This window comes from Saccostrea echinata, unplaced genomic scaffold (assembly GCF_033153115.1).
Source record: "Saccostrea echinata isolate AGI-Se365-2 ecotype Australia unplaced genomic scaffold, CSIRO_AGI_Sech_v1 ptg000022l, whole genome shotgun sequence".
NCBI classification, from domain to species: Eukaryota; Metazoa; Mollusca; class Bivalvia; order Ostreida; family Ostreidae; genus Saccostrea; species Saccostrea echinata.
Window position 1 is genome coordinate 14,685,779 of NW_026889771.1, and position 25,461 is coordinate 14,711,239.

Here is a 25,461-nt window from a genome sequence, read left to right on the forward strand (position 1 = left end):
CTAGTTGTTGATAAGATTTTTTAAACGACCATACCCTATTCCGTTTTTCCTGTTTATCTCACCTTGAATGGGGGCATAGCCCTTCATTTGAACCCCCATTACTAGGGATGCACGATTTTATCGGTATACCGGTATATCGTGATTTGTTATTGCACGTGATACATATCGTAATACGGAGACTAAAATACCGGTATTTGGTACATAACTATAAATTCAAGAAAATTTTCATTTATTTCTTCTAACTATAAAATAACAATTGCAGGAAGTCTAAAAAATGTTGAAAAAAAGTTAAACTACGGCATCTAAACACGCTTAATTCACACTATATAAAAAAAATGAACAAAAAAAGTTAAGTAATGTTTTTATAGCGTATTTGTAAGAAAAATTATAGAAATTCATTTGAAATTGTAGTAAAAATTGACAGTTTAATTACCTCTTGCAAACAAAAAGTCGTTCGAAACACAAAGCCAAATAGATTTTAGAAATTTAAATTTTGCTAGTATGACGCGTACATTTCGTTCCTTATAGTGAGAAAAAATGAATTATGTTCCTAGAGACATATACATGACCCATCTGTATATGATCTTTTTGATGCATGTATCATGAGACTAAAAAATCAGGCCAGACGAGAACCAAAGGACACGGAAGGAGTGCATGCCCCCTCCCAATAATGTTGCAAGTTAGTATATATACTACAGGAAGCTACATGTAACTATAATGGATGTATACCTCCTTACAATATATAACGCCCTGATGAGACCTCAATCCCCTTTTCATATTCAAAGAATTTTTTTAAGGCCTCCTCACTAAATTTGTTAAGTTGTGTCCTCCGAAACTGATTTCAATGTGCTTTCTATATATGGGTAAGAAAATTAACGAGAAAGTTATATTTAAATTTTATATATGTCTATAATACTTTCTTTTATGCTAAGGATAGTATCAAATTTTTAGAAATATTTTGTTTTCATTTTCAATGTAAAAACAATTCATTGCGTCAGCGTAAAAAAATCTTTATGTGTATTTTCTATATTTTACCAATGTATGAGATAAATCTATAGAAAATGACGTAACTACAACGCTTAGAAATAAATTTCAAATTATTTTATTAACACATTTAATCAAATTAACCCCCTTCTTTCCAATTATGTTAATTGATGAAATTAATAATCATTGACAGATGTTGGTGTTTCCATTGAAAACTATAAACAAAAATTTCATTGGTCAGACTATGATATCCCCATGACGACAATTGTTGTGTAATCTACTATTGGCCTAGAGCCTGATCACGTGATCTTTTGCACTTAACTTTGCTCCAGTTCAAACATGGCCGTCAAGTTTGGCAACGATAAGGGGGGTCGATAATTTTAACAAATTCTTTTTATAAGCAAGTTTTACACGGATATTTTAACTACATGGAGACTTACAGGGTTTTAAAGAAACATTTTGTTGTGAAATAGTGTATTTATACTATCTGGAAAGATTTGAATTATACCAGGTAAACATAGAATAATTGCTAACGATTGCAAGAGGAAAATTGACCTATTCGGCTATCTCGAAAGGAAAGTGATAGCTTTATTGAAGAATGGCCGATGAAAATGATATTATTGGGAGTGCTTCCGAGTTCATTAAAGGTGAGAAGAAATTTATAAGCAGCAAAATTATTTATGTCATGAAATGATCTGTGCATTTTCCCTTTCAATCTAAACATGTCTCGACAAGGTTTCAGTGAACCTTGAAATGTGTATTTACTCACAGATGCTTAAGTTTTTGTTTGAATTTCAGATCGACTATATTTTGCTACATTAAGAACGAAGCCAAGGTCTACAGCACACACCCATTATTTCTGTGTAGACGATGAGCTTGTGTATGAAAAGTAAGTTCTTTTATTTAATTCTATGATATAGAAAACTTTTTTTAATAAGAAAAATTTTCTGCAAATATAATAATTATAATAATAATAAATATGCTATTTAGTTAACACCATGCTTGATGTACAAGAAAATGCATGTTAGGCTTACTAATAGTGGTCATATAATTTTATATGCTATTTCTTGATAGGCTGGTAATTATGATTAGTGTGTTTTTCAAAGTGACCGACCGTTCCTTCCAAGAAGGGGTGATAGCCCAAACATACTCTTTTTTCAATTTGTAAATATAACAACAATTCCAAAAACTTGAACCCCCAACCTTTAATAAGTTTATTACATCCAGGCATTAATATTGTCTTTTTAATATAACATCTTTTTTCCCCAATTGTTTCTTCATCCTTGTATTAACTTATTGATATTTTCTTTTAGCAAACTTTGAAAATATGTATAGGAATATCAGTAAAATATATGCCAATAATCTACTTCTGTCAAGAATTAACATTTGTCATAGAAGAATGGTAAAGTTAGCATCAACACATCAATTTATTGATAGTAGTGGTCATAAGTCATGATCATTGTTGAACATTTACTTTTTTCCTAGCTTTAAACAAGTTGGGACTTGACAAAATAGAATATAATAGCCTGTTTGGGTTACCAAATTCCAAATGGGATACAAATCATAGTGCAAAAAATTCCCATTTTGGTGAATGGTCCCAACCTGTTAAAATTATAATACTGATGAAGTTGTAATCTATATGTAAGTAAACTGTAATAGTGTACCCTTGTAAGATCTTTGAATACCCCTTTTGATTAACTCCTCATCTCTCCTTATAAATAATAGCAACAAAAAAAAAATTAATTTATATTGTAATCATTTACAAATGTTATAAATCCCAGATGTTTATGAATATATTAACATTTTTTTCACTGTCACTGTGTCACAGGATGATATAAAGTAGGAAGTAAATATGTACATGTTCCATTATTGCTTGATTTAATATTTCCTTGCTGTCTCAAAGTTTTCATGTGGTCATTATAAAAGAGTGAGGGCCAAGAGCATGCATAAGGATCATATAAAATGTATTAAAAATAACCAGTGTTAAACGAAGATTTTAGTTTGGCATTGTGCCAAAAACACTCCACACATTTTGGCTTGTTTTCAGTTAATATTTGTATTTTACAGCATGTTTCAAAAGATAAACTCTTTGGCCATCTTTGCAGTATTAAAAAAAATAAATGGATATGAACTTATAAGCCACTGACACCCTGTAATAACAGTTACACTAAATTGATTTTGGTGACTAATGGCTATAGATAGCTGGATTATATTTATGTTTAGTCAAGGAACTTATCACACTCATTATGCAATATATACATGTTTGCACCAACCTATTATCAATATACAATGTATTCAGTTACTTCTGTCACATAAATCTATCAATAGGTCATATTTTGACATAACTGCAAAGTGTTTGTGTGTAATTTGTGTTTACCTATACTCCTGACCTATTTATTTTCATCAGTGAAGGTACACTTTATGCTAATATAAATAATTGGGTTTAGGTCAAGGATTTCCATGTTTTTTGTGTTGTTGTTATTTTTTTAAGAGTCTGTTCTTTTTTCCAGTTTTTATGCAGATTTTGGACCATTGAATTTGGCACAACTGTACAGATATTGTTGTAAACTGAATAAAAAGCTAAAGGTAATTAGAAATTTGGATACTTAGTTTTTGAAAAATCACATATTATGGAGTTTGTTCAGGTAGATCAAAAGATGTAGAAGGTTAAAAGCTGATCATGATAATAAGGAAAATTTCAGAAATTTACATGTTACACATCATAAAAATAATCTGCTTTTGAGTATATTATTTTGACCAGAACAGTGTATAAAGTTCAGTATTGTTTACTAATGCTAAAAATAGCCCATGTAAACAAACTTAGCAGCTAGGGTTGTAATTGTGATGTTGCTGCATGAGAACAGGTGTTGGAGGTATGTTATCTGTTGGCAGAGAAAGCGTTCACCCAATTAATTATTACAAGATGCACCGACAAAAATGTATGCTTTTTCTTTGCAGTCTTTTTCACTTGCAAAGAAGAGGATCATTCACTACACAAGTTTTGATGCTAGGAAGCGAGCTAATGCTGCATTTCTCATTTCAGCATATGCAGTAAGTTCAAGTATTGAAATTCTGTAATAGTAGCATATTGAAAAACAGTTATTCATGGGTAGATTCACGGATAAATTAAATGGATAAACAGTTGAAATTGGAATTCAAGTTTTCTTAAAAAAAAATAATTTATTGAACTCAATATCTGGAAGAAGAAAAAAAATAATAATGTGAAAATGTTAACTATTTTTTGTATGTCAGTAGTAGAAAAATGAAGATGATTGGTTTTGTTTTTTTTTAACAGATAATATATTTGAAGAAAACCCCAGAGGAAGCTTATCGACCATTAGTAGCTGGTTCAAATCCCCCGTTTCTTCCATTTAGGTATGTGACATTAATATATTTTCAAAGATAATTATACGACAGTTCTAATGCAATAAATGATTATTTATAAAAATATGGCATATTTTTTCCTTCTTTTTATCCTTTTTTATCATTGACATTATTTCAATAAGGCAATTAACAATGGTTTTATGTTGATTAATTTCCTTATTAATACAGGGATGCATCATTTGGGGCCTGTTCCTACAATCTAACATTACTAGACTGTTTGCATGGACTCAGTAAGGTAAGCAAATTTAAATGTTTGTTTAGGGGCAGTACATTTAAAATTTGAAAATGGGGTGGTTAATGCAACTTATTTCAATATTAATATTTTAACAAAATGTCAGTAAAGTTAAATATTTTAATTTGACTGCTGATTGTGATAAACTTCATTTCGGCAAAATATTAGGGTACATTGTAAGTAATGTATTCCTAATTATTTATATTTCTTTCCAGGCATTGGCTAATGGTTTCTTCAATTTTGAAACATTTGATGTGGATGAATATGAGCATTATGAGGTAACTTTTCTGTTGTAAAAAAAAAAATCCCAACCCAACAAAAACTTTGCAACATCCAGATTGTAGAGCTGTATATATATTGCCAAAGGTTAAAGAAAACATATAAAATGGTAAAAAGAAAAGATTTAGAGACAAACATGCAGCTTTACAAATGTCATCTGTACACTGTCTAGGGGGCATAGAGCATAATCTGTGTCTGAGAAGAGATAAAATTCATGTAACATGTGTAAGGTTGTCTTTCTTCAGAGAGGTGTTTAATAATTTATGTAATAAAATATGTACTTTGATAAAATTATGACAAAATAATGGCATTATAGATTTCAGTGATACAAGTGCAAGTATTCCAAGAACATGACATTTTGATGTAAAGGGATTTTAATATTATTTTAAAGTAAATAGCAAATTTTTATCAGAAATTGCCAGAACTTAAGCATTTGAACATTTTAAGTGATGTGTTGTATAATAATACAAAGTAACATTTACATAAACTGCCACCTTTTGTAATTTAGAAATCATGGTGGAATAATGAGTTTATCAATGAATTGAATTCTCGCATCTAGGGGGAAACAAAGTAACTGTTCCTTTGTACCTAGAATTTATGATAGAGTTACCAATCTTGGGAATGAAATATTGTGTTTCTTTTTTTTTCAATTGTTTTAGTATTTCAAAAACACTTTTAAAATATTTCAAATAGATTTTTATGATTTCTTTTCAAATCAAAATGCACAATACTAAACTAAGGAGTTGTAAATGCATGTAAAAATAATTACTGATATTTCAATAACATACCCTATGACAATTTTGATCTTTGGTGGTGATCTACTGGCAGTGGTATTTAGCTGAATTCTTGTGATACAGTCACATCCTCATTGCCTAAACTTTCAAACTTTCACATTAAAGTAGCACTATTTCCAAAGCAGACTTTGTATCATAACTATCATTTGAAGTATGAATTGTTGAACCATTATCTTTGTTGGCGAATTTTTGAACACCTGCTTTTGCTGCAAAACCTTGACTAAACTGAAATCATTTTTTGCATACAGAAAACAAAGCAACAGTTCATACTGAGGAAAATGATCTTGTTTATTAAATCTTGAAATTGGCTCGTTTTTTTTTTTTTTTTTTTTCAACGAAAATGGTGGTGGATGGCAGTATGCAAAATTGTGTTAAACATTGAACATGTTCATGTTGCAAGATGTACCATTGAAAGGACTCCATTTTTAGCTCACCTGAGCTGAAAGCTCAAGTGAGCTTTTCTGATCACATTTTGTCCGGCATCCGTCTGTCCGTCTGTCTGTCCGTCTGTCTGTCTGTAAACTTCTCACATTTTCGACTTCTTCTCAAGAACCACTGGGCCAATTTCAACCAAACTTGCCACAAAGTATCCTTGGGTGAAGGGGATTCAAGTTTGTTCAAATGAAGGGCCACGCCCTCTTTCAAGGGGAGATAATTAGGAATTACTGAAAAAATAATGGCATCATTTAAAAATCTTCTTCTCAAGAACCATAGGGCCAGGAAAGATGAAACTCATGTGGAAGCATCCTCAGGTAGTGTACATTCAAATTTGTCCAAATCAAGACCCCTGGGGGTAGGGCGGGGCCACAATGGAGGATCAAAGTTTTACATAGAAATCTATAGGAAAAATCTTTAAAAATCTTCTTCTCAAGAACAGCAAAGTCATGATGAATCATATTTATGTGGAAGCATCCTCAGGTAGTGTAGATTCAAGTTTGTTCAAATCATGACCCCTGGGGGTAGGGCGGGGCCACAATGGAGGATCAAAGTTTTACATAGAAATATATAGGAAAAATCTTTAAAAATCTTCTTCTCAAGAACAGCAAAGCCATGATGAGTCATATTTACATGGAAGCATCCTCAGGTAGTGTAGATTCAAGTTTGTTAAAACCATGACCCCCGGGGGTAGGGTGGGGCTGCAATGGAGGATCAAAGTTTTACATAGAAATATATAGGAAAAATCTTTAAAAATCTTCTTCTCAAGAACAGCAAAGCCATGATGAGTCATATTTATATGGAAGCATCCTTAGGTAGTGTAGATTCAAGTTTGTTCAAACCATGACCCTTGGGGGTAGGGCGGGGCCACAATGGAGGATCAAAGTTCTACATAGAAATATAAAGGAAAATATCTTCTTCTGAAGAACTGCAAACCATGTTTAGTCATTTTGATATGGAAGCATCCTCAGGTAGTGTAGATTCAATTTTGTTCAAATAATGACCCGCAGGGGTAGGGTGGGGCTCAATGGGGAATGGAAAGTTTAACATAAGAACATAAAGAGGAAATATTTCTTCTCAAGAACAGAAAAGCTATGTTTAGTCATATTGATATGGAAGCATCCTCAGGTAGTGTAGATTCAAGTTTGTTCAAATGATGACCCCTGGGATAGGGAGGAGTCACAATGGGGGATCAAATTTTTACAAAGGAGTATATGGGAATTTTTTAAAAATCTTCTCAAGTACAACAAAGCCATTTGTTACATTGACATGGAAGCATCATCAGGTAGTTTAAAATTCAAGCCCCCCCCCCCCCCCCCTCCCCCGGTCTTTTCAATACTGAACTGATTTGTGCTTTTGCCTAGCCAATGTGCTCAGGTGAGCGATGTGGCCCATGGGCCTCTTGTTACATATTCAATGTCTGTTTTTCCATAAACAATGTTTCTTTTGTAGAAAGTAGAAAATGGGGACTTCAACTGGATTGTGCCAAACAAATTTCTGGCATTTTGTGGACCACACCCTAAAACAAAGATTGAGAATGGTAATAATACTAACCAATGTTTTCTCCACAGTGCAGATAGGTCAAAGCAGTTCAGGGAGGTCAGGGCGAAATTTGGACAGAAATAGTTTTGCTAAGTCTGAAGATATATTGTCATTTTTTTTTCTTCCTCTAGAGAGTTGAAAATGGGGACCTTAATTGGATCATTCCTCATAAAATGGTGGCTTTTAGTGGGCCCCATGTCAAGAGCAAAATGGAGGATGGTACTGATGAGTAAATTGTGGGGGGGCATCCACCCCCATTATTATACGTATCTAGCATAGCTCACATGGGGCCATACTCCCCTGTGTATTTCACTAGTTGCTATTGTAGTTTAGATTGTTCAAGCATGTCTGGGCAAGAAACTTAATTTTGTCTTAGTCTCTACTCTGTTATAGACAAATTTCATGCAAAAATAAAAGGGATATCTTAAAACAAATGAATCTTTGTAAAATAAATGTATATCATTATTATGCATATTCAAAAAAAGATTTATGAGGAATTGACGGAAAAATTAGGTGCATATTAGTTTTATTAATGTGTCACTGTGTTTAGATTGATTGAATTAAGTCGTGTTTTCACATTAATGCAGAGCTAGTTTTATTAATATTGTTAAGAGAACAGTTAGTCCTCTTCTAGCGTGAGATTATCCTTGTATGTTCTGACTTTTCTCATTGCTTTATATTTATGCATTACTGATTTACTCTTAAAGTTGTGGAGATGTCACTAATAAAAGTAATTACCATATTTGCCCAAGTAAGCACCCCAACTTGTGATTTTTAACTTTAAAAAAAATAGCCCTCACCCCACCCACTTAATATTGAGGCACATATCCAATTACAGCTAAACAAGTGCATTCATCAAAAGAATTGTCTATATCTCTTTTTATGTTTAGAATTTTCACTTCTGTCTATGTGAGCATGAAGAACACATGAAAGTTACAATTTTTATTGATTATTTTGCATTTTTGATTTAATTTCATCTCTGATATGACTTACCTAATCTCCAAGCATCATTGGACAAAGTTCTCCTTAAGCCTTTTTACTGTGTACTCATAAATTTCTCTGTACCACAGTTAACCACTATGCCTCATTAAGTTCCATCTCTATTGACTGTTACTGGGGCTTGCTTAGTAGATGGATAATTATTCATGAATAAAAAAAAGATGAAATTAATATAAATAAAAACTATGTACATATTTGATATCCCTAATAATTGTTATTGATCTCAGAAAATGCTGTTCACATGTTTTGAGCCTCAGTAAAATTTTAAATGATGGGGAACCTTGCTTATTACCCTACTGGATTGTTGTTTTATTACTGTTCAGTGTTTTCTAATGTCATCCTATCTCCTTTTTGGGACAGAGAACTTCATAACAAGCAAAAAAAATAAATGTCACCCCTTTCCAATTTTAAAAGAGTCCTTGACACTTACTTGGGCAAATATGGTATATGTAAAGAAATCTAAATTTAAAGTAATTTTGTTCTGGACCTATACCATTTTGATGTTGATTGTCAAGATTTTGCTTTTTAATATGGATTGTGTTTTTCTCTAGGTTTTATATTACTGCTTTTTTTTCTCACAGGGTACCCACTGCATGCTCCAGAAGCATACTTCCCATACTTCAGGAAGCATAACGTGACCACAATTGTGAGGTTAAATAAGAAGATTTACGATGCCAGGCGGTTCACAGATGCAGGCTTTGATCACTATGACCTATTTTTTATTGACGGGAGTACACCTAGTGATAATATAGTCAGGCAGTTCATAGAATTATCTGAAAATGCAGAAGGTGCTGTTGCTGTACATTGTAAAGGTATAAACAATATTGACACAAGTTGAAAAGATTTAATCAAAGTTTCAAAAATCTACTCGAACGTTTCAGCTCTTCATAAAATTATTTTAAGAAGATGGTACCTCTTGGTAATTTTCTAAAGTAAATTATATTAGAAAGTCTAGAATAAAGAGGGCCAACTTGGTCAAGAGTGTAAATAGAACATTCTTTTTTCCAGCTGGTCTAGGACGTACAGGAACTTTAATAGCTTGTTACATGATGAAGCATTACAAATTCACTGCTGCAGAGTGTATAGCATGGTGCAGAATTTGTCGGCCGGGCTCCATAATAGGGCCTCAGCAAAACTTCTTGGAGGAGTAAGTGCACTGTGTCCTGAGATTAATACATCCTTTTGAAATATTCAGATCTAAATCACTTCAGAAAATATTGAACAAATTAATTTTATGATCACTACTTTGTAAAATGAATTTTTTTAAAGAAAAAATTATGTAAAAAATTGGTGTGAAAAACTATTTTTGTTTTTACGTAATTGATTTACCTCAAGTAAAAGATGTATTATTTTTCTGAACAGGAAGCAGTCACTAATGTGGATGCAGGGAGACCTTTACAGGGCCCGCAACAAGGATGACAAACGACGAGAAAGACACCACAGTGTCTCCAAGATTCTGACCACAATGGACGATATGCGCATTCAAGATGCCATAGAGTTAGAAAACTATCGGTCAGACGAAAATGATGATTACGTAAGGATTTTAACACTTCTATTGTTTTTTTACCTAGATGAAACTGATAAAAGCCTATTTCTGGAATAGAATTTAGCTGTCAGGGTCTTGAATGAAGTCGTTTTACTTCTGCTGTCTTAAGCATTCTCTTAAGATTATGAACTCCAAGAACAAGAAGGAAGCTGTGTGAATATCAGTGGATTCAAAATAATAAATAGTTTAGTTTTGAAAATTGTGACGAAGGTTAGATAACCCCAAATAATGACATTTAATAATGTTAAGTAGCTTGTTTCCATCCTATCTCTGACTGATTAACAGATACTTTAAAGATTCAGTGTAGGCTTTATAAAATTTTTGTTTAAAAAAGTTGTTTATTGCATAACATTCTTATTTTTGCAGCTGCCAAATTATTGTATGCTATATCTGATAAAAATTTCTTTATTGTTGTAGTTGTATAGTGGTCCCATTACGAGAGGCAGCATGATAGAAACTCAGGGCGACAAACTAAATCAGATGAAGCTGCTACGGCAACACCACTCTCGGTCTGCGACCACTGGAGCATTAGGGTAAGGAAAAGGTCCGAGGACCACTGAATGTTTACATTTATCCCTCAGTCTTTCTTGAAAGGCATTTCATCTATCTTCTGCTTATAAAGTCTTAAAACCCAGTATCTAACATCCAGTGCTTAAAAAGAAACCTTATGTTTAAATTGTGAAGTTCTGTGGACATGTGGAAACAGATTTCATGTGCAATCTTTCTAGCTTTGTTAATATACATGTTTTTTAAATCCCTATACCCTCTGCATGTGGAAATAAAAATAATCACCACAATTGCATTTTTTACCCCATCACATCACATTTCCCATGGTGCTCTCTTGACTGTAGGCATGAAGATGGGAAAGGTCACAAAAGGTCGACCACCCAAGTCTACAGGACAAGCGGTACCAAAAGTGCTCACTCTTCAGCGGCTCCCATGTCTCCACTTAAAGCCTCCAAAGTTAGCACCGTCATTAACAACCATGCCTCCTCAGTCAAGCGGAGTACCAGGCATGGTACAGGCTCATCCAGTGCCAAAAGGTAGGACAGTGCCTCCAGCAGGCACATCAGCACACTTAAGTGTCCTTGTTCTCACCAGAGTTTCAAATATCCCTCTATCTGTACATTGTTGTGTTGGCAGAAGGAAATGCCAGCATCTTATAATTAAATTATGAATTTTTACTTTCAAACTTTTTTTAATATCAACTCCTAGGCAGGGATTCTGCTATTTCCATTAATTACTCTATTTTAAAATTCAACTGAAAAGCATTAATGCATGTAGCAGTCTTTCTTAGAGTAGTGCTTTAAAATGAAATTAACATTTTTAAATCAGATGATTCAATTCATGTCTCTAAGCTTGCAAATTTTTTAGATTTTTATGCGACTCTTTTTGTTGATAACATTTTCTAATTTTTGAAGAAAAAAAAGAAAGGAACCTCTCCATGAATAGATTAACACTTATCAAAATGTTCCAGTGTTTAATATATAATTTTTTTTTTTCAAATAGTAATACACAAGTGTGATTTGCTAATTCTCTGATTTTGTAGAAAATACCACTCGCATACATATAATCTGAGGAAAGCCTTGGCTGCTAGGTATGGCCTTGTTATTCTAGAGTAGGCCAACATTAACCGCCAAGTTTTCACATTTTGGTTTCACATCTAAGCATGCTTCTTATCTAATTTTTTTTTTCATTGGTAAATATATTATTTTATTACCACTGGCTTTGAATATTAACGGTAAAGCTTGATTTTTTTTTTTTTGGTTTATTTTTTAATACAGAAAAATGATCATCCGTTTATAATTCTTTTATTTTAAAGTTACTTCCCCCTTATCCCCAAATCTATAACCGTTTGTTCAAAATTTAAAAAAAAATACGATTAACAACTGGATTTCAGATATAAAAATCTGTGACTTTTCATCCTACCTAAATCTTTATTCATTAACATCTCTAACTATTAACACAATAAACAGCAGATAGACAAGGATTTCATAATATGATATTTCATATTCAAAAAGTATCGTATTTCTTTATACGATAAGCCTTGAAAGGCAGGAAAATATTGATAATAAGAAATAAAAATTGAAACCTGTTCAATGTTTTGTCATGCCATTCAATGAGTTTCATTTTATGAGAATGTTTATGTAGTAGGTCTGACTTCTGCATGACTTTGACATTTTCCATGACAAAAAAGAAACATCTTTGCTGGCGATTGATGTTGTCTGTATGTGCATTTGATGTGTATGTAAACATTGATGGTTTTCATTTGATTCTATCATCATTATTTTACCTTGGTCATTATTTTGTCACTTCGGTCTCATTTCACCAGTATTGTCAGTGCTAGTGTCCCAATTTTTTTTTTTTTTTTACCATCCATAGTCCTGCTGATTGTTTGGTTTTATCTTTCTTTTGCTGTTGTTTTGCTAACAGTTGTATGTGGTGTGGTTGTGTTGCATTTTACAAATGAGTTGGAAGTTTTCAAAGATACAATTTTGGATATATTTGAAAAAAAAGGATATAGAAGATTACTGAATACCATTGGATACTAAAATACTAAACAACAAAATAAGTTCTTTTTTTTGAATTTTGTATCTTCGCAAGAAGCGACATTCACCATGGCAATTAATAGCAAAAAGGCATCTCTATAATGGTAATTATGGAATTGAATAAAGCAAAATAAAATGTATCTTGCTTGCTTTTCTCAAATTTTTTTAATGCGAAAAGAAAGTACAATATAGCTCCTAAAGAAATTTCATATTAAAAGCGCTATGCTTGTCTGTTTCTTGGTGTCTGTGTATTGAAAGCCTGTTAACTGAGACCAACTTATGCTACAGTCTGCTTCATATTTATTTGCCTTATCAGCTCAAGCCGATATGATGACTACATAGATAATAGGCCATACAACAAGGATCATTATAAAAGCAACCTGTACAAAACTTCTGATGTCTTGGCTTCCACTGGCAGCGATTGGCCCTACAAATTTCGCTCCTCTACAGTAAGTGAACTAGTTAAGCAGCTCCCCCCCCCCTCATAGATACATATATTTACATACATGTACTACTACTACTACTACTACAGTACCATACAAAAGTTCTCTCCTGCTAACCCTGCCAACTTAACTACTATATAGCTCTATTAGTCTCTTGTATCCTTGCAAAATAGCTTTAAGCCTAGGTTAGGAAAAGAATTCACTAGATTACAGACTTCTTACAAGTATTGCATTCCAGCTTGATTGTTTTTGTCTATCTTGATTTGAATTGTGTTTTTGGATGTATGTAAACTGTCACTCAAGTGGTGTCTATTAAGTGTTTCTAATTTTGGCATTGAAAATGCAACTGTTGGCAAACACAGCATCTAATATTTACTTATCCAGTAAGTTTAATTAAGACTATGTGGAGATTGTAAGTGTGGCAAAATTGTGGCTTTTTATATTTGAGTGAGAAAATGTGTATGCATTACATAGGTGCTTTCAGTGTAAATATGCAATAAGGTATGCTGGTGTGTGTATTATCAAATGGTGACAACAAATTTAAATACCCAGCTTAAGTCAAAATAGTGGCATTATTGATGTTGGATTTGTCTGTTAATTTACCAGTGCATTAAATAATGCACATTTTCATTACGTCTTTGTCCTGATACTGTTGACCTTTAGGGATTTAGAATTGAAACATAATTAGTGTCATGATTCATTTGTAAACATATTTATATCACTTCAAAAAAATGTGTTGTATTGAATATGTCCAATAGCAATGCAGCTTTTGGCATGTGTTGTTTGGTAGGGATTGATTTTTTTGCATTATACTTGGGACCTGGCCAGAATATTGGTATTGGCTTGAATAGATCAAAGAATGCATTGAAATGCTTTGATTTTTTTCTCCATTCATTCCTCCAGCTGAGGGGATTGTATTTGCAAGATTATTTTTATTTGGTCATTGCCCTTTAAACCTTCCAAATTGTTGATATTTTTCAAATGAATTTCTATCTTTTTTTTCCATTTATACTATATTCCAAGTTCCTATTTATTAGGTTACAGCTTGTTAAAAATTTCAATGTTTTCCTTGAAAAGACAGCTGATATTTTTTTTCCTAAATGTATAAAAATGATTGTGTGTGATTTGATTTGTCCGGTGTGTTGTCTTACTGGACAATAGCATTGTGTACTGACAATGTTGTTGAGAACTAATGGTGGAGGAAAGGGCTTTGAAGTGACTGAATAGTATACAGCATTTGTACATGACTTTTTAACAAAAAATTAAAAGTACTATAGCTGCAGATGAAAACAATATGTATGCAGTAATTAGAAATTTTAAATAAAAATATTAAAATCTGTTACCCTCTGAAAAGAGGAACGGTTTCTTGATTAAAATCAGCTTTGCTGTCTGTGCTTCGATACTTCTCATTGGAGACAGGCCTGAAATTTCTTATCTTTCATACCAGCAGTCTTGCTCTTTCCAAGAGAAACTTTGGAAAGGTAAAAAAAAAAATTCTGTGCATCAAAAATTAATTATTTAATTGTGGTATTTTCTCTTTTCCAGATCAGTCCCTCATACTCGAAGTACTAAAGCAGCCGTTATACGATGACGCCTTGTTGGATTCTGAATGTTCATCTATCTGTGATAAACATTTTCTTTGTGTCTATGCAGGCCTGGAAAAACAAGGGGAAGTAGTCATTTCAGTAACTAAAGCCTGTTGCTGATTTTTTCTTAATAACTGGAGCAACGTGATAGGAAAAGGATTTTTACGTAACAGATGAATGGAGAATTTGTCAAATTTGTACATAATGAATTATTTATTGCCTGATTCAATATGTCACCTGTTATTGGAGTTTTGCACTGTACAATATGCTTTATTGATTGCATTTGAAAAAATAAGTCAGTACTATTTCTGTTCTTAAAGATCATTTTGCTGAATGTGATTTTACTGTGAAAATACACCATTATTAACCACTGTTAGAGGCAATACATTTCATCAAATGTAAAAATCTCATTGTTATGAAGTGAAACATTATTGTAACGTACCAGTATTTGTTTGACAGATGTTTTACTAAAGTCAAAATTCTTTGATCTTTTAATTCCTCATCTGACAACACCACTCTTTTTGGTGTTTCTGTTAATGTTTTTTAATGGTATTTGGTGTTGAGATTGTTTTTAAAGCCAGTAGATAAGATATGTTTTGCAAAGAAAATACCTCCGAAGACTAAGTCTTTCTAAATTGGAGTGTAATTAGCACCGTGTGTTGGTTGATATCTGGTAGTGCTGTTTTAATTTATTGTTGTTGATAATTTATAAAAAAGGGGAATTAAAAAACACCACTGAAATTTTTTATTAAAAATGTTGAAGCAAAAATTTACTCAGATTTCTTTTTTTTATGATAAAAAAAAAATAAAATGTATATTTATATTTATCTTACTGCTATGCCATTAATTAGTACATGTATTTGTTTTTACTTTTTTTTAACAGAAAGTGTGTTTGCATGAAATCAAACTTTTCTCCTTTTTCCTTCTTTTTATAAAGAACATAAATATTTCAATCATCAGAGATGACCTATATATAGATTTCCATTTTACATTTATATTGTATATGCCTATTTTTATACCCCTCTTTAGAATTTTATATATTTTAGGTTTACAACCACTTTGGCAGATTTGTTTTTTGTGAAGGTTGAAAATGGTCTTTCCTATACAAAGGCCATTTGTAATGAGATGCATGAGTTTATAGTCACAGTGTCTGCACTCTGCTCTTTGTGGTTTTTAGTTGACCCTTTTTTGCACCCTTGCTTAAACATTAGATGATATAGAAATTAAAACTATTTTTACATTGTTGAGAATACATGTAGTTTCATTTCAGCATTCTACTTCTGACAGCTAGTCAATAGGCATCTTGGTTGTAACTATGTGGTGCAGTTGTGTTAACATGGCTGAGCCAAAAACTGACATGATTCATTAAATAAAACCTTCTTCATTTTTTCCCCTCTCGTTTCATTGAAATTTTGAATAGAAACCCAAGTGTAAAAAGTCATCGAATTCATCTTTTTCCAAGCCATGTGTACACGGTATGTTATATTTTGTTGTTACACAGAATGGGTTATATTTATGTATTCCTCATGTTTTTTTTCTGTGTTCAGTTGTAAACTATTTGTTGATTTTAATTTTTGTAGAAAACAAAATAAGTAGACCACCATTTCTAACCTTTTCTCAACATTTTTAAGATAATATCTGTAAAAAGAATTACTATTTTGAAACTGAATATTAACTGTGACTAAAATTTCTGTCAGTCTGTATGTCAGTCTCGCTTCAAGATGATGCACCCGTAATTAATCTAAATAATTATAAAAATCATATTTATGCTGTAAATAATACAGAAAAAATTAAATATATTATAGTTTCAATGAAGAAGTATTTTATACAACCATTGTTTTAGTTATATGAAAAAAAAAAAAATGAACAATGAATAAAACACTTCTATCTAGTTGTTTGTTTGTTTTTTTTAAATTGGATGTACAAATAAAAAAAAAGGTCCTGCATGTTGTCACATCACACGATGATGTTGAAAGTATAGATGTAAGCATTGATGTTGAAAAATCTAGATTCATTTGACTGAAAAGGAGGAGATATCAATGAAATTTCCTAGGGAAAAAATGTACCTTGGAAAAGAAAATCTAGATGTTGACTCTCATAACTCCTTTTCATAAAAGCTTGAGCAAATTCCAGTGTTGAACTCAAATGCTCGAGTAATTTTTTACGTAGAGATGATGTGAAATTGCCGTAGTTATCTTTAAAACATGGAAACCCCAGTGTGTCCCGGGAGGAGAAAAACGGTAAAAATATGTGCAAGTTCAATATATCAGAGCTGCCTCTTTATATCCACAAAAAAGTTGATGAAGTAAACCTCAATTCTCTGGAACTACTGCATGTGTAAATAATTTTGAATTCGCATGACTTCGAATTGTCTATGTAAGGGGTCTCTTTACACACATGGAGATGGTTGAGAGACCTCTGGGGCGATTCAAAGCTTGTCCGTTCTCTAAGCGATCTCTGAACATCTCGACAAGCCTGTCTCTGTATAATTTTAAAGGAGATCATGATACGCTTGTGCTATGAAGCATTGAGGATTTTTCCATCGGCAATCTCTCCCAAATCACACACCATTCCAGTCCCTTATGGGGCACTTTTTCTGAGTATATATAGTCTTTTATCGTAATTTTAATACATAAAGTTTCTTTTAGAGTCTACCCCCAACTTTTAAAAAATGTTGGTACGGGGCTTCATTCTCCAAGATCTCTAAAAAAAAAATCCCTCAACGATATCTTTAGCAGATGGTTGATCCCGCGTAGATCTCCGATGTATTCTCTATAGCTAGTCAGTTCAGCTGGTCTGCGATCTCGCAATGATCTCTCGAATCTTTAGGCGTTCGTAGTAGTTTTTGTTCTTTGAAAAAAATCTGAGAGATCTTTATCGTTATTGCATCTTTTTGTGCTCTTGGGGCGATCCCTGGGTGATCTTTCAGAGACTGCTTATTTTTGCGATCGTTAAGACTGTTTTGGGGTAGAATCAAAACATTTAGGAGATCACAGAGAAAAGGAATTGCCAATTCAAATTCAATTTCGAAAAATTTCCCTCGAGCTCTTTAATTTTTAAACAATTATTTCAAACTGCATGTCGTTTATCTCTAGCCTATTAAATACAGGTAGAATTCCCCCAAAAGTTAATCTGTAGCATATCTTCAAAGCTGCCAAAGAAAAGAAAAGATACGTCGTCATTTTTTTTTAGAGGTCGTCTAAGAGGCCTAATAGAAGCATCAATATCCAATATATACTGCTTATCACATTTAACATTATAGTATCCTGTCCTTCCGGAAAGGAAAATCATCAGAAAATGACAGGGAAGGTTCCCCGGCTGTAAGAGATGTTCGGCATTTTCTGCAGCAGGGCACGAACATCTGCTTCCATCTCTTAGAAGCAACTGAAGACAATAGATTATCTATACAATGGGTAACGCTTACTGGGGGCCCAAAAGCCCCTTTGGAACATTTCCAGTTTGTCTATCGAATCCTTTTGGATATTCACCAAAGCTATTGCAACTTTAGTAACCTTTGGTTTCCCTTCTCTGCCATGAGAATAGGTTAAAGAAAGGATCAGGCCCCCCCCCCCCCCCAATCGACTTCTGTATCCTAATGTGGTAACGTTAAGTGTTTGCGATGTGACAGTGTTGAACTCCACAATAAAGACATTTTCACCTTTGCAAAAAAAAAAGTGTTAAAACCGATAAAACGCACTTAACTCTGAATCGGAATAGACTCGATACCAGAAGTAGACCCCCAGATATTTTTTTTCCCTAATACACATTCTTAAAATTATCACAATACATTGTATCTGCAGCAATAATTTTCTGAGAGCCTTTCCTTCATACTTAAAATCGTTTCTTTTCTAAACCGTGCAAAGAAGCGTTTAATAAGCAATCACTTCTGCACAAGTTTCACTTTATATAATTATATATTGAACGTTTAATCGAAACAGGCAGTACTAGTAATTTTATATAGCAGCGGAGGGGCAATCTAAAAAGAAAAAAAAAACTAAACAAAAACGGGAAATAATATCAGAATGTCTGCTAAATGGATGTGTGATGTTTACAGTGTGTGTGTCTGTCTGTGCCTATCACTCTTGCTTTCAGCTCCACCCTGGCTAGCAGTTCACTGCAAAAAGTAAGCAGAATATGTAAGTCTTATCTGCCAGGTACAGCCTCTCCACAGTTAGACCTATGTGGCCCAGAACCCCCTCGAGGTAGCACATGAACATTTGGTACCTTAGGGCCCCAAGCAGAACCCCAGGGTCTTGGAGGAGACTAGGCCCATAAATGCACGTCACGCATGGGCCACCGGTGAGTGGATATGCCCTGCTGTCTGCAAACCTAGCCCCCAGCTATGGGTCAAATAGCCTCACTGCCTTTTGGGAAGGCTTGGGAAAGTCAAAGGCTATGGAAGAAAATCCTGACAGAAAATCTGTGTAGATGAGCACGAAAGCAATGGAACGCAGGGGAAGGAAAACCTGAGAGAAAACCACTGGCCCTCTGAGTTCAGGGGGTTAAACTTAGGGCCAGCAACCCTAACATGTCAAACAATGCAGCTACAGAAACCTTAATCAGAGAACAAAATGGTGGAAGAAGGATTGATTCAACACAGGATACTGGTAGTATGACGGGTGAATTTCCCACCCTGATATATAGATGTCCTTCGACCAAAAATAACGAGTGGGCTGCTGGAACGTGCGGACCCTTTACCAAACAGGAAAACTGGCGCAAGTGGTAAGAGAAATGGAGAGTTACAAGATCGAGCTCCTTGGAATAAGTGAAACTAGATGGACAGGTAATAGGTCAAAGCAACTAACTAGTGTCAGGACATCAAATACTCTCTTCTGGAAGAACTGATGAACATCATAGCAGAGGAGTAGCAATAATCACAACAAAAGAGGTTCATTGAAGTCTATAAGAATGGAAACCTGTAAGTGAGCTGATATTAACAGCAAGATTCAACTCAGCTTTTTCCAAACTAACTGTAGTTGTCTGCTTTGCAACCAACAGATGATGCAGAAGATGACGAGAAAGTCTCCTTCTATGATAGCTTACAAAAGATAGTAGACAATACACCATCGCATGATGTTCTGCTTATCTTGTGAGACTTAAATGCAAAAGTTGGGAAAAGCAATCAAGGCAAAGAAAACATCATGGGTGGGAAAGGATTAGGAGAATGTAACAGCAACGGAGAGAGGCTTGGCACTTTCTGCCAAGAAAACAACTTGATAATTGGTGGGGCTATATTTATGCACAAAGATATCCAAAATGACAACATGGAACTCCCCAGATGGTCATAAAAAACCAAATTGACAATGTCATTGTTAACAAGAGATGGAGAAGTAGCCTCCTGGATGTGCTTGCAAAACAAGGGGCTGACATGGGAAGTGACCACTCATTAGTATTGGCTAAAGTCAAGTTGAAGTTAAGGAAATCAAGGAGAAAGGATAAAGACCGTCTCCAATTAACATCAAAAAGCTAAAAGACACAAAAATTAAGATATCTCTTTAATTAAAAGTTCAAAATAAATTTTTGCTTCTCATGGAACACTCAGATGAAATTGATATGGAAACATTTAATTATTAGAAAATGCTCAACAACTACTTGGTCCAAGAAAAGGGGGAAACAAGAATAGATCTCAGACAGTGCATGGAAAATAGTAGAATAACGTAAAGAAAAAAAAGAAAATGGTATCCACTAAATCAAAGAGACAACAAGATCAGCCCCAAGCAGAATATCGGGCTATAGACAAAGAAGTAAAGAAGAGTGCAAGAGCAGACCGCAAAGTATACACTGAAAAACTAGCTAAAGAAGCAGAACAAGCAGTCTTTAAACAAGATATGCAGACCCTCTATCGAATAACAAAAACACTAGCAGGTAAATTTCAGTCATCAGATTTACCAGTTAGAGATATAAAAGGAAATGCATTATCAAAAGAAGACACGTTGGAAAGAACATTTGAGGAAGTTTTAAATGTTAATGATACAGAAAACGAAGCCCTGATAACACCAGCCATAGACACATTGGACATTAATACAGATTCACCCAGTGTAGAAGAGGTGAAAAAGGCAATAGCGAAACTAAACCAGAAGTCTCTGACGAGACTGTAACTTTACTGGTTGTACATGCACTTATAAAAGAAGATAAAAGTAGCACTTGGACTTGAAACTTTGCAACAGCAATAAATAGAATAATAATCCTTGGTTTAGTCTCTTTTTGTGGCAAGATTTATTGCAATCAGACTAAAACTGTAGGAGGAAGTAGCCTTTTAAAATAAATTTACAGAAATTTCGATTTAAGTAACCATGGCAACATCATTTAACAAAATCAAAAAACAATAATGACAATTACGTATCTCAGTGTAGTCTACTTGTATGCCAAGTTATACTGAAATCAGACAAAAAGTGTACGAGGAGTAGCATTTTGAAAGTATTTTAAGGAAATTTCTATTTTTAGTAACCATGGCAACACCGTTCATCAAAAATAGAATTATGTATCTTAGTGTAGTCTACTTGTGTTATATTGAAATCAGATCAACACTGTAGGAGGAGTAGCATTTTGAAAGTATTTCCAAGAAATCCCTATTTTTAGTAACCATGGCAACACCGTTCATTGAAATCAAAAACGGATAAATAGAATCATGTATGTTAGTGTAGTCTGTTTGTGTACCAGGTTACTTTAGACTGAAATTGGACCAAAATTGTAGGAGGAGTAGCGTTTTGAAAGTATTTTAAGGAAATTTCTATTTTTAGTAATCATGGCAACATCGTTCATTGAAATCAAAATCCGATACATAGAATCAAGTATCTTAATATAGTCTACTTGTGTGCCATCTTATACTGAAATCAGATCAAAACTGTAGGAGGAGTAGCGTTTTGAATGTATTTCCAAGAAATCTCTATTTTTAGTAACCATGGCATCATCGTTCATTGAAATCAAAATCCGATATACAGAATTATGTATCTTAGTGTAGTCTACTTGTGTGCCAAGTTATATTGAAATCAGACCAAAACTGTAGGAGGAGTAGCATTTTGAAAAATTGTTTACAGACGGACGGACAGACAGACAGACGGACGACGGACACCTTACTATCGCATAAGCTCTTCTGGTCTCTGACCAGTAGAGCTAAAGTGGAAAGCCTGCAGATATTGATCAGATAAATGCAGAGCTTCTCAAGACCGAGGAATACTGGACACCTACCATCTTGACAAATATTCTACAGAAGATATGGGATCAGAAGAGACCAATTTTCTGAAGAACAGGCCTTATAGTTAAACTACCAAAAAAGGAGACCTCTCAAATTGCAACAACTATAGAGGGATAATGTTGCTCTCGGTAACCATGAAAGTTCTAAGCAGAGTGATATTTAACAGAATCACAGACATAGCAGATCCCCTTCTGCGGAAAGAACAAACAGGTTTTAGAAAGGAAAGGTCATATGCCGACCAGGTATTAACTCTCAGACAAATATTAGAACAGAGCAATGAATGGAACTCTCCACTTTACATCAACTTTATCGACTTTACAAAAGCGTTTGACAGTGTTAATTGCCTAGCCTTAGAAAAAAATTATCAGTCATTATGGGATCCCAGATAAGCTCATCTCCATCATCATGATGCTGTACACATGCAGATATAAATGCCAGGGTTATCTGTGGATAAAACCTATCAGAGGAGTTTACATTGAAGACTGGAGTAAAACAGGGATGACTGCTCTCCCCTCTTCTCTTCACATTCTACATTGACTGGATCATGCGAGAAACCGCCAGGAATAAGCGTACGGGAATCAGTTGGGCTATGTCAGAAATGCATGAAGACCTAGATTTTGCAGATGATGTAGCACTGCTAGCTCACCAACATCATGATATACAAGAAAAAAAACAACCAGCTTGCAAAAACAGCAGGCAGGAAAGATTGGTCTGAAAATCATCACCCTAAATGGTATAAAAAATTGAAGATGTCAGAGACCGTCTACCTAGGTCTACCTAGGAAGTAAGATCACCGCAGATGGGAACTCTGAGGTAGATGTACTAGCTCGGATTTCTAAAGCCACAGGAGCGTGTGTTGCTCTGCAAAACATCTGGAGGTCAGCAAAGATCAGCATAAATACCAAAATTAGGATTTTCAACAGTAATGTGCTTGGGGTCCTCCTGTATAGTGCTGAATCAGGAAAGTAACAAACGCCATTTCAAACAAGCTAGATGCCTTCCAGACCCGTTGCCTTCGCAGAATTTTACGCATTTTGTGGCCTTATACCATCTCAAATGAAAAACTGTACAAAAGGACTAACACCACTCCTCTATCCCAAGTAATAAGGAAAAGAAATGACTGTGGATAGAACACATATACAGAATGCACCCAACCTCCATCCCAAGGGTTGCACGAAGATGAACACCAACCGGTAAGAAAAAGAGAAGAATACCAAAAGCAACTGGACATGGGAACAGGTCCAGAGATGGAATAAAGACAGACTAGCATGGAAGTCTCTGGTGACGAACTTATGTGCTGAACAGCACGAAGAGGACTAAGTAAGTAAGTAATATCAGATTCATGCTCTGTTAGAATGCCCATGGTACTATAATTGTACCCCATTATTAGCAACCTGTTTTTGGAGTCTCATATTATATGAAGCAGGGTTTATTCAAAAACGTTTACATGAAAAAAAAAAAGTCTCTTGCTGTGGCCTTCAATTCAACATACATTTAGATATGTCGATGACTTTTTATCAATTAACAATACTTGTACTAATTTTCATTCATACATTGATTCGATATATCCATTTGAACTCCGATATATCCAGTTGCACTACAGATAAAGATATTACGAAGTATTGCACATCCGCTTCATACATGTTTTGGATATTTTACTAGAGAAAGACATTTTGATAAACGTGACGACTTCAACTATTTTTATCGTCAAATTCCCTTATTTATGTAGCAGTATTTTAACCATACTTGTGTGTAGAGTCAGAATGATTCTTAGCAAAGTACAGTGGAACCTCGTTAATCCGGACACTTTGGATCTTAGAAAGTGAACTGGGTGTATAAGTTGGATTTCTAGAAGTAGAATTCAAACCAACTTCTTCTAGGAAATCGCTTATTAGATGTCCTTGAGAGGTGTAGGTAAATCAAAGCTATGCATTGATATGAATTTTAGAGATAAAATATGAAGATAACGAACAGTAATCAAGCTCAAAAGTCCATATTGTATTTGTATTGTTCCAATACAAAATGGAAGCAGAGCAAACACTGACCTCTAAAAACATAGAGGTCGGATCAGGTGTCATGGAGGTGTAAGCATCCTCTGTCAACCGGTCACACCCACTTTGTGCCCCTTGTCATGATCGGGTAAACGGGATAATCCATAGACAATTCAGTGTGATTAATTGATTGATATTGTTCAACGTCTCGTTCGAGAATTTTTCACTCATATAGAGAAGTCGTGATGTACCGGTGAATGACTTCAAAGATAGACCTTTCTTCGGCACTCAAGGTCATTGACCAATGAAGGATCTTTATCGTGCCAACGCTTGCCGTGTCACGGGATCTCAGTTTTTAAGGTTTTATACGAAAGACCCGCAACTTTCACTTCAAAGTTGCCGAGAGCTTGGCGAAGGAACATTTGCTACCTATTTTTTTTTTAAATCGTCTTCGGTCAGTCGCGGTCAGGGTTTGAACCCACGACCTTCCGATCACGGAGCAATCCCTCTACCGACTGAGCTACCGTGACGGTACCATTCAGTGTGAATATAATTTGAATGAAAATCATTTGTCAACATTCGACCTAACGATAGATTGTATTTGCTATCACGGTCATTGTAGCGATAATAGAATTTGCGAAATAATAACTTTCAACGAGAATGTTCATATCCTTGTGTCCCTTGCATCAACTCATTTGTCGACAGCTTTATTTCGCAATCAATTGATTAGATTTTAGGTACCAGGTACATACAGGTAAATACTTTGAATCTAGTTATTTTTTTTTTTACAATTATGCTGTTCTGTTGTAGTATGTACATGTATATACAGCTGCATTACCGATGATGATTTTTCCAAAAAGTGGAGGGTCAAGCCCCCCCCCCCCTTCCCCCGAGTCTACGTGCCTGCAGAAAATTTCAACATTCTTTTTTATTCAGCAAGTAAGTGATGATTACAACCTCCAACTCTCCAACGGCTGATGCACAAATATTTACGAGAACAATTTGGATTTTTTTACTTATAAAAGAAAACTCAGTCACCTATTTAAATCCCCCACTCAATGCATCTCGAGAGCTATCACTGCCTAATATTTCTTAAATGTTGTATATGTACATGTTATATTAAACTAAATAATCTTCTTCGAATCGGTCATTTTGAGGAAAACTATGCAATACTAGTTCAATCTTTATGTATTTTTGAAAGATTTTTTTTGTTGGCATTATATAGAGTAGATTCTCTAATTTCCTGCTGAAAAGACTTATGTGACTACAAAGTTTACATTCAAACTAGCTCCATCGGAAATAAAAAGCATTCAATTTAAACATTTTTATTGTACAGACTGTAAAATTGTTGACAGGAATGAATGTATGTGTGTATTATGTCATTTGAAAGGGTTTTGAAATCCAATGCGCGGCGATAAGGATCACAGACTCACATAAAAACAACTTCCTCACAAACAGACAAAGCTAGAATGTATGGGATCACTAGAACACTGGTAAATACG

The 25,461-nt window shown here is 34.2% G+C and overlaps 1 protein-coding gene across 7 annotated transcripts; it reads left to right on the forward strand.

Annotated features, from left to right (window-relative positions):
• Nucleotides 1-1,290: 1,290 nt before the first annotated feature.
• On the forward strand, nt 1,291-16,664 carry LOC133190497 (dual specificity protein phosphatase CDC14A-like). 7 transcript variants are annotated; one of them, XM_061326153.1, is made up of 16 exons: nt 1,291-1,631; nt 1,783-1,873; nt 3,495-3,570; nt 3,943-4,035; nt 4,280-4,359; nt 4,537-4,603; nt 4,816-4,878; nt 7,782-7,869; nt 9,231-9,461; nt 9,658-9,796; nt 10,012-10,183; nt 10,613-10,728; nt 11,047-11,238; nt 11,745-11,792; nt 13,061-13,193; nt 14,733-16,664. In XM_061326153.1, exons 1-16 carry the CDS (start codon nt 1,583-1,585, stop codon nt 14,757-14,759), a joined length of 1,665 nt encoding a protein of 554 aa, XP_061182137.1. In that variant the 5' UTR covers nt 1,291-1,582; the 3' UTR covers nt 14,760-16,664. The 7 variants fall into 7 exon arrangements, with proteins under 7 accessions (XP_061182137.1, XP_061182136.1, XP_061182139.1 ...); XM_061326152.1 differs by lacking the exon at nt 7,782-7,869 and adding an exon at nt 7,561-7,648 and having other exon boundaries at nt 1,292-1,631; XM_061326155.1 differs by lacking the exons at nt 7,782-7,869; nt 13,061-13,193 and adding an exon at nt 7,561-7,648 and having other exon boundaries at nt 1,292-1,631.
• Nucleotides 16,665-25,461: the final 8,797 nt, after the last annotated feature.